Below are 10326 nucleotides of genomic sequence, written 5' to 3' on the forward strand. Positions count from 1 at the left end.
TACCAAGAACGGTATGCTAATATTTTTCTGATTCCATAACCGACTTCTGAATTTAGATTTCAAATTCAAGACATGCATATTCCTAAAAGTGAGCTTAAAAAAAGTTTTTTTTATATTTTGTATGCACAAAATAGTAATGACTCCAAACCATCACCAGTGTTTAAGTAAAAATTGGATGCCATACTGAAATTGTTTGAATTTCCTTTCCTAGGATGTACCTTTCCTTTCTTTTCTTGTTGCCGTTTTTAAGTTTTTCGAAGCATAAAAATATATATCAAAATATAGATATTATATTTAGGGTCTAGTAAGTAATAACAGTAGGAGCAAGCTACAAACCCGCTAGGTCAACCAATGTAGGTTCCAATAACAAGGGTACATATGATTGGTTTAAGGTCTGCTCAGGGTTTGTGCAGATTTGGAGGAATATATCTATTTGGGTTGATGTACCTTATAATATTGTTAGCAATGTGGTGGGTTCATATGATTGGTATGAAATGAGGAGGAAATGAGGCAATGTTGATATAGATATTTGCTGCATGGTTTATTTGGTTTGGGAGAAATAATTTTATTTTTATTCAAGTGCCATTTGATGTTGTAGGTATTCTACACTTGATTAAAGAAAGATATTGGTTTTGGTTTTAAAGTATTAGGTATGTCAATGTTCAATTTGTAAATTGAAGCATTAATTCTTTATTTACTTGTATTTTGATTTAAGGTATGCTATTTTATCCTTATAATGGGTTGAATATACATTATACCTCTATTCAATAAAATCATTTGTCTACCAATAAAGTGTTTTTGGTGGTGTAAGATCACGCTAAATTCTCAGTATAACTAAAAGGTCAATAGTTCGATTTTTATGAGCGACACTTTTTAGGATGAACAATTACGCACCCAAAAAATTACAAAAAATCATTTGCCTATAAAAAAAATAATAAGAATACATCATTTTCATTCAAACATATACTTCTTATTGATGCATAATTTGCCCTCTTTCCAATAGAATATACTCGGTGGATTAATTAATATATTTTGTCCTATAATTATTTTGGGTATAAATTTGAAATTGTCATCAACAATTGTAGGTAATTTGTCAAAATTTGTATTCATTAATAAAACTAATTCAATTTTTCTTTCAACTCAAATTGTTGTAAGTATTTGATAGCAAATTTATTTATTGTAAATATAATTTAAAAAAAATCATATAAATAGGAACAAAACCCAAAAAGGTCTTGTAAAAAGTAGGAAAATACAAATAAGTGTTGCTTATTTTTTCTAGTTGTACTTTGCCACCCTTATGTGTAGTCCATTAGGTGCTTCAACTCTGGGGAACTTTAGGAGTTTATTTCCCTCTACTTTCCACCTGCAATGAATGAATGAAAAATATAATCCTTGAACTATGCATGAGGGTATATATACATAAGAACTACACAAGTAACAAGTGTGCATATATGAATCTTGAATAACATGAAGTACCACCAATTATAATAAAATGAATATACACACTACATAGGTGTCACAATTTATGATTTCAAGTGTATAAGCAGAATTGTCCTAATTTATGTATTTAGTCTCTTTAGTAGACACTAGACATGAGGATTTTTTAAGGGTAAGTAGTCTACCTGTAATTAATCACAAAGTAGTGAAGGAAAATAGAGATTATAACTATGCCTAGTTCCTTCCCAGGACATAGCCTACCTCCTGCTCCAAATAACATGTTATGGTTATGAGACTCCAAACCTTTCTCCTGCATTAAATTTCAGTTATATTCATTAGTATTTCTAAGTAGTGTTTTCATCACAGGAGTACATCTTCTATCTCACAAAGTGTGTCAATCCATGTGAATGTGATTGCTTGAAAAATATTATTTAAATTAAAAGTTCAATAATTAAGTGTTTTTCCGACCAATTAAATCAAGTGTTTTTTCTAACCGAACATAAAGAGTTGTGTTATTAAGCAACTGACCAGCCATCTGCATGGGTTAAAATTGAAAGGCTCTGGATAGAGGTTTGGGTCATAGTTGGTCTCCCTTGTGTAAATATAAACTCTCCATCCTTGGGGAATGGTAAATCCTGACAAGTGATAACTGTAATCAGTAATACCTGAAAACTTTGAAGAAAATTGTACCTTGATGATTTTCCCATTGTGATGAAAAATGTACCATTCAATTCTACATCTCTAGTGGTCTTCCTTAGTACCCCATTAACAATGTTAGCAAACCTCAGGGTTTCAAAAATCACCTGCAAATAATATTAAGAAATTGAAAATCTTTTCTTTACAATTTTGCCATCAAAATTTGGGCTGCAGCGTGATTATAGTCGCGGTTATGTTGTGCTTACTGCAGTGCGGACAATTGTAGAAAATACGACCAATGCAACTGCAGTTGCAACAATGATGCAGTTGTAGACATCACCGCAATCAATTATGATTAAATACCACATTTTTAAAACATAACTACATAATGGCTATATACTTTACTATGAATTGAAATTTTCTATGGTCCATGGTTTCATTTTCGAAATAGCAGCAAGTACATAAGTACCTACCGTACGAGTTTGAACCATATCCTTATAATCATCCCAGCTTATTAGATCCTTTGGTCCTTTTCTTCTTTGAATTGCAAAATGCTCTTCCTGTGAAACAATTTTGCTTGGAAACTTTTTCTTCTATGGGCCTTAAATAGAAAAGAACTTTGATCAAATAAAAATCTGTGACTCACCCTTACTTTTTCAAGAACTGTAGGATTATCATGAAGATATTTGACAGCCATCATTGTAGTAGTAGATACAGTCTCATAACCTGAGTATAAAAATGTGATTATTTGGTCAATTATTTCCTCATCATTTAGTTTGTATTTGAAATCCTCATTTCTCATAAGCTGATCCAAAATATCAGCATGAGTAGCTGAAGAAGATCTTCTCTTGGTTAAAATCTCTTTCAGTGTTGCTATCACTTTTTTCCTTGTCTACAATAAACAACAGTTTTTACATTGATCAAGATGGTTTAACTTGGAATATGTAACAAAATACAAAGTGAGTGTTCAAAAACATACCTGGAGTCCTCTAAAGTAATTGGTGCCAGGAATTTTAATAGGTAGAGAAAATGTTCCTGATACTATGTTGTCAAATGTAGCTTTGAAAGCTTCATGGAATGGACTTGGTTCATTTTCTACAATCAGCTTCATTGATACAAAAAATGCCATCTAAAAGAAGAAATCAAAGGGTATGAAGTATATATGAACTATGATTTATTGGCTCTTAATAAGTTCCATATTCTTAGTTAATAGTTTTGTGAATTTTAACCATACCTGTTTGGTTTTGTCTTGAATATCAATGGTTTTATCAGCCCAATTGTCAAGGAAAGATCTCATAAACTTGTCAACTTCTGGCAAAAGATGATCTCTAATTGCGGCTGGGCCGATGAATGATAATATTGACCCTCTAATACGTTTATGAAGAGCACCATGAACTTCAGCAATGTTGCTATTGCCTAGTATATTCCTCATGGACACAGGGTACCCTGGAACTAGACCCTTACCTTCATTCTTGAGGATGTATCTGTTTAGTTCTGGATCCATGCTTATAATAACAGGAGATCCTAATGCATGAGACTTGAAGAGATTTCCATACCTACATAGGTGACACATTAAAGCTAAGCAAATTGCAAATATACCATGATTGAGCATGCATGATTAGTTGATTATGCAAACAATAACTTTTAGGGTCTGTGTGCTAATTGAGTTTTGGATGAGAAAGAATGGAAAGAGAATGTTTGAGAGCCATAAAATATATCGGTGAGATGGCTTCAAAGCCTTCCGTTTTCCTTTTTTCCCCTCCAAAACTCAACTCGCAAACAAACCCTTAATATTAATTGATTATGCATACAATAACCTTTAATATGACTTAACAATAGGTAACTTGTGGTTAGGAAGGAAATAGTGTGAATTTCTAGAAAAGGGTTATTAAAATTATCTAGCACAAGCGAATGCTATGAATTTTGCTAGTAATAACTAACAAAGGGGAACAACTTAATAGTAAGTCAAGTCATTTCTAGCTTATAAAGGAAAAAAAGTCCACTTCCTACTGTATACTGAAAATTAATCCATCATATCCCACTGTTTGCTCTAGAAATTTGACAAGGGGTGGTAAGAGAAACAACAGTGGCTAATTATTTTTAGATGAATAGTAATATTAAGTTAATAAACTTTAAACAAATCACTTAATCTCTAAGACAAATAGCAAAAATATATAGAAATTATAAAAAGGCCACTTATACAAAAACTACCTTGCTCTCTTGCATTTCATGAAATCTGGTCCTTGTTTGAGAAACCCTGCAGTCTCACCAAAAATAGGCCAACCCATAGTTCCTGGTGGAATTCCTTTCCTACTGTACCTTACATCATTCCACTTTTTCAGAAGTGCAAAGAAAGTAAAAAAAGCCAAAGCTATGACATAATACACTATTATTAGTATTGACATGATGCTGAAAAGCTACTTCAGGAGTTGGTGTTAATTAACTTCTAGCTTGCTCAGAATTTGGTCATGTATAATAGAATGTGATTGGTTTTAGGCTCAGCCACTGTAAGAAGAGACTGTGCAAAAGAATGGGATAGGAAGGGATATTAAGTAGGCCAAAAAATATACACCCCACCTTACTCTATGATCATATATTTCAGTAGGAGCTATATTTATTATTGAGAAAGAATGTCTGAAATTTCCAAATTGATTTTCATTGTAATGCTAATATAGAAGAAGTTAATATAACTTTATCTCCATGTGTGTAGGCAGTGGAATTATAGCTTTATGCATTGAATTTCTGAGAATTAGTATGTACAATATTCTCAAGATTTGAGTAGATTTTTGAATATTAATTTTCCCAATAAGTTCCACCCTAAGTTTTCCTAATACCGTGATGTATAGTAAGATTCTCATTATAAAGTTGAGTTGGTATGTCAACCTTACTTCGCAACAAATTTAACATCTAATGTATACATAAACAGGTATTGTTTAAACACAAATTGATATATGAATTTCTTGTATATTAGCTTAATCTTGTCAACATCAACTAAAATATCCTGGAGTTTTTATCTCTTTCTTTTTGGTACAAACCTTTTTTTAGAAACAAAATCCTAGAGTTTGATATCAAACCATGGCGCTTATAAATTACTTAAATTCATACTTTTTGAGAAAAATTATATCATTCAGTTTAGTCTAATTATATCCTTTAATTTAATTCCCAAAATTATGTTGATCTTACTCGAAGTTTATGTTGTCATTATGTTAATCCCTTGTGATTTATATTATCAACTTACTTTATAGCAAAAATTTAAGAAAGATTGGGGTAACTTCTGAAACAAATAAATTATTAAGTGTAATTAAGTTATATGTTAGAGAAGATTGGTATAATTTATCATGAATTTGATTTTTGGAAATGCAGCATTTAGTTGCAATAAAATGCAAATAAGACATACTATTTTGGCCTCTAATTAGTCTCTCTATGACTCTACCATAATCTGAGGGTTCCTAATTGTACTGCATTATTGATATACAAGCATTCCCAGTTGAAGGATCACATCAGTAATCAATCTTCAAGCATGAAGCCGACGACATTTTTGGACACATTGATCTCCTTCCTTGCACCTATGATCAAAATTAGGATTTTTGGGGAGGAATCTAGTGATGTGCTCATATTTATAGGTAGTGTTATCTGGTCTAATTTTACATGGAAACTTATTTTAGTTAAATATATGAATATAATGTGTATTTACCGTTAGTCTAAAGAATTATACGTGTTCACCACATCATTCACCATTCATTAGATTATTTTTTTGAAAAGACAATAATTATTAAATATGACTCGTGGATGATGCAATGATGATATATAAAACTTATATATTGTCAGTATGTATTTTTTCTTTAAATATATTTCATCAGCCCACATCTGTCTTCCTTCGCAATCATGCTTTAAGTTGGGAATATCCATATCATAATGTGATAACTCTCCGAATGCAAGATTTGAATATGAATCTTACTGAAGGGTAAATAAGCATGTAATACTTGAAATCTTAAACTTTTAGGTTAAATTAATTTTACATGTTAGTTTCTCTATAAACATTAAATTTTATATCCTTAAAAATTATATAAAACATACTTTTAATATTCAGGTTGCTTTTTCAAGTGTCGGTAATGGTGATGGAATGGATTGAAACAATAGCACTGCCACATAAATTATATGTGGTAATAAGGATTGAAACAGAAAATCAAATTTTTTGGGGTTTCAAAACATAGGAAAGTCAAAATTTCATCCAAGGTCCTATAAAAAATGTATGCTATAGGTGAGATTTTTAAATTTTTTTATTGTTTTACACTAATGTGATTATTATTATTCAATGAAGCTTTCTGCATGTGTTCTCAGTTTAGGATAGCAGATCTAACTTTTTAAACCCATAATAATTAGCATATATCTTTTCCAAATTTGGATGTGTTTGAAATGTGAAAGTTAACCTATTGAGTGAGCATCTCCACCAACAATAACATTTTATAAAAGTCATCAACATGTCTCTAGCACATGCATTCACCATAAAGATGATGTCTTCCCTACTTAATTATTTTAAAATGATGAGTCAGATGTCTAATATCTAATTGCATAAAAATGGATTATTGCCCAATAAAGAGTAAATTGCAAAAATTGGATTGTCCTTTATATTAGATATAGGGATATAACATTAAAAGTGATGATTTTTTCCTCTCTTGTATGTATTCTAAAAGAAAAATGTTAAACTTTAGATTGTAAGTAAAAATATTATTCATTTCACATACTTTCCTTCCAACATTATTTTATGTTAGACTTTATGGTTATGTGGAATATTGTAAGAATTTTTATACTTTTAAAAGTATTCATCATCCACTACTCATATATATTAAAGAAGAGGAGGATGTACTTATTGCAAGAGTAATTTTTTTAAATTTACTCTTCATCCTAACCATCAATTCTAGGGAAATCCAATAATTTTAATTAATGGGTAAATCTAAATCATTATATATCCATAAAATTGATGACTAGGATAAGGAATAAGTTTTAAAAACTTACTCTTTGAGTAAGTATATCCCTACTCATTAAAAAATATTGCTATAAGTAAAAGTTATACATATATAAAAATGATGTGTTACCGATATCTATTATGTAACAATTGATTATTTACTTATGATTTTGTTGAAATGAAACTTGACTTCATTGAAGTGAGTCCACAATGCACATGAATGATTATTGATTTAGAAATTAGAAGTAATGTTCATAACAACTCCATATTTTGATATTTATATAAAAACATATTATTGTGATTACCACCGTTGAATTGTAAAAAACAAGTAGTTTTTGACAGGGAGTGGAAAATTTTAGAGGTTAGAAATTAACTCACATTTTATGTCTAGTTACTCTACCAATTAATTTTTGAGGGCATAAAGTATTATAAATATGTATTTTGAACACTAATTTTTTTAAAAATTTCAGTGTGTAAAAAAATAAACTCTGAAGTTCAACCCAAAACTTTAGAGGAGTCACATCATTCCAACTATATACATATATGCTTTTTTTCTAAGAAAAAACTAAGTTTCGTGTGTTTATCGGGGATGGAGTAGACCTCATGAATCTATTAGTACTAATAAAATTACTTTTATATTACTCATCAGTGATATTTACATTTTGGTAACAAGAATTGAATACACATCTTGTGGATCATGAGTCACTTATTTACCACACCAATAATTGTTAGTAATATATATACAGGAGTCCATTTACATCCAAGTTAAGTTACATTAGTTACACTCAATCTTAGTCATTCATTTTCTTAAATTCAATGAACCAAACTAGTGTTATTTAAGATTTTTCATCATTTATTTCACTCGTCTATTTTGTCTGTTGTATTTAAAAAAATGAATGACTGAGATTTAGTGTAACTAGTGTAACTTAATTCGGGTATAAACGAATCTCTCTTATATAGAATGTGTCACTAGTATAACTTAACTTCAATGAAAATATCACATGATATAAAAAAAATGTATATGTAGTTAAAATATATGTATGATATCATATAATAAAGTTTTTTAAAGGATCTTATAATAAAGTTAAATTGTTGAGAATAATATTACTTCCAAATTACTTAAATCATTTCCAAAGTCTAGGCGTCCACACTTTTTTTATTTATTCCTGTAGGACATAATAAGTAAAGTTGCAAATCTAACTCCCTCGTAGATAACATGTGAGTGATTGATTCTGGTCGAGTTAAAAGCCAGCCAAGATTGAATCATATCATTCCATGCAGCTGCGCATGCCATTTACGTTCATTATATTCAAGTTCTCACGTGCACCCACTTTTCCAATTGTGATGTCTCAACCCATTGCTTCTGTCATTCTCTCTAAACTAAATGTTTCCATTTTCCCATGCATCCCTTACCAACCTACATGATATATAAATCACTTTTGTTTTCTTGGTGATCGGTCATATCTCCTAATCTACCGCAACAAAAGATGTTTGTATTCAAATTATTGGCTAACAATCAAATTGATTAAGCAACAAGTGCCCACTAAGCATTTTTATTTCAAATCTTTGATTTACACACATTAACATCTTTTTCTTCTTTTTTAACCTTGTGGATTTGAACTTTATGTGACATAAATAACATAATCATATTAGAGGTATCACTCCACATATTTTTATATAAAATTAACCTTCTTATTAAAGTATTCAAGGTAGCGGGTAAGACAAGTCATACTTTAGCTATGGTTATGGTGGCAACAACAATGATGACGATAATAAGATAGTAAGAGTAATGTTAACAACAACGACAATTGGTGTTCAACAGACTTAGTTAACATACACTTCACCGGACTTAATCCTACATTGGTAACATTTCACCATACTCCATGGAAAAGAAAATCTCTTCATATGTCAAACTATTGTTGTGGATGTCTTAGGTTTATACTTTTCTCATTAAATGGTGTTCAACATTTCGGTAACTTTTAATGCCACAGATTTTCTTTGTATACATCATACTCATATCGGATTTTAGAGTTGGTAAAATGGGTTGGCCTAACCAAATGGATATAGGCCTGTCTGATAAGTAGGTATGCTTGGACTCTTAAAAGTCCTATCAAATGTATTTCAAATCATTTTGATTTACTTAACAATGTCTCTAACCCGTCGAGTTATATATCACATAAAAGTTTATTTTATCTAATTAAAAAATTGACTTGCATTAGATTTAGATAAGCCATTTTTTACCCAATAAGATTTGGGTTTTTTTGGTCCGAACAATTATGATTCGATTAGAAGTCTGATTCACTCAAACTTGTTTTGTTAGTCTAAATTGTCATCTCTACTTAAATTAAATGTGATTACCCAAAAGAGAGGTCACCTAAGAAAAGTTAAGGTTATCAAGAGTAACTTTATCTGCACCTTTCATAGATGGTCCAATCAATGGCATGGATTTGGCTCCACTTACCAACCTATATCATTCACTACATGTGATGTTTTGGTTACTCATCCATGCTTTTACATATTATAGTCCTTTTTATACGGATCTTTTGGGTATTTTCATGGAGATTAAAGATGTTAGTTAATATGTTTAATTAGTTTGATTAAATGGGTAATAATTAAATATATTTTTACAAAATTACCATTCATTAACATGACTACCTTTTTTTCTCTTTCCCACTGCATAGGTTATAATACATGTGTATCTCTCAAAATTAGAAAATCAAATTATATTATTGAAAGATTTTCCCTCACTCCGATGAGAAGCGAAGTTACAAGTAAGCAGAGAGTTAGGCCTAACATTTATGCAAGTAAACATTTATCTACGAGTTCAAAAGCACTGATCCTAACCTCGACCTATTGTAAGTATTATTCACGGATATTTGGGAGTCTGAATATCTAGTGTCATCTCTATCTCTACTTTCATCTATTTTCCACCAACACTGAGCCTCTACCTCTCCCTTGTTAGATGCCTCTCATTACTATGCCTTAAAAGAATTTTATGACTATTTTATGGCTCTCTTTAAGGGCATTTTATGTCACTTTTATGGCTTTGTTTCCAAGCATCCAATGCATGGAATCCAAGATACCAAGACTTTGCTTGCATATAAAAGGACACATATAGATAGCTTCAAAATCATCTTCACAACACACAACATCTCTTTCATTTACACATATATTGTGAGTGCATTCTTGGTGAGAATTCTTGTTCCATTTGAGAGAGTATTTGTGAGAAAAAATATTGTCATTTGTCCTCATCATTATAAGAGGATTTCTTGTACTCTTCTTTTTAC

The 10326-nt window shown here is 30.6% G+C and overlaps 1 protein-coding gene across 2 annotated transcripts; it reads right to left on the reverse strand.

Annotated features, from left to right (window-relative positions):
* LOC109359433 (cytochrome P450 85A-like) lies at positions 1178-4766 on the reverse strand. 2 transcript variants are annotated; one of them, XM_019604096.1, is made up of 9 exons: positions 4285-4766; positions 3308-3629; positions 3053-3202; positions 2726-2965; positions 2547-2633; positions 2162-2240; positions 1966-2072; positions 1623-1747; positions 1178-1363 (listed from the first exon to the last, which is right to left on the reverse strand). In XM_019604096.1, the coding sequence occupies exons 1-9, from the start codon at positions 4476-4478 to the stop codon at positions 1276-1278; spliced, it is 1392 nt and encodes a 463-aa protein (XP_019459641.1). In that variant the 5' UTR covers positions 4479-4766; the 3' UTR covers positions 1178-1275. The 2 variants fall into 2 exon arrangements, with proteins under 2 accessions (XP_019459641.1, XP_019459640.1); XM_019604095.1 differs by having other exon boundaries at positions 2720-2965.

This window comes from Lupinus angustifolius, chromosome LG11, assembly GCF_001865875.1.
Source record: "Lupinus angustifolius cultivar Tanjil chromosome LG11, LupAngTanjil_v1.0, whole genome shotgun sequence".
NCBI classification, from domain to species: Eukaryota; Viridiplantae; Streptophyta; class Magnoliopsida; order Fabales; family Fabaceae; genus Lupinus; species Lupinus angustifolius.

What these genes read in the sequence shown, in the direction of transcription:
- LOC109359433 (XM_019604095.1), bottom strand. Translation starts at nt 4,478, where the DNA reads ATGTCAATACTAATAATAGTGTATTATGTCATAGCTTTGGCTTTTTTT. An exon ending in CAGTTCTTGAAAAAGTAAGG is followed by an intron (nt 2,634 to 2,719) that starts GTGAGTCACAGA and finishes ATTGTTTCACAG; the next exon opens with GAAGAGCATTTTGCAATTCA. An exon ending in ATATGGTTCAAACTCGTACG is followed by an intron (nt 2,241 to 2,546) that starts GTAGGTACTTAT and finishes TATTATTTGCAG; the next exon opens with GTGATTTTTGAAACCCTGAG.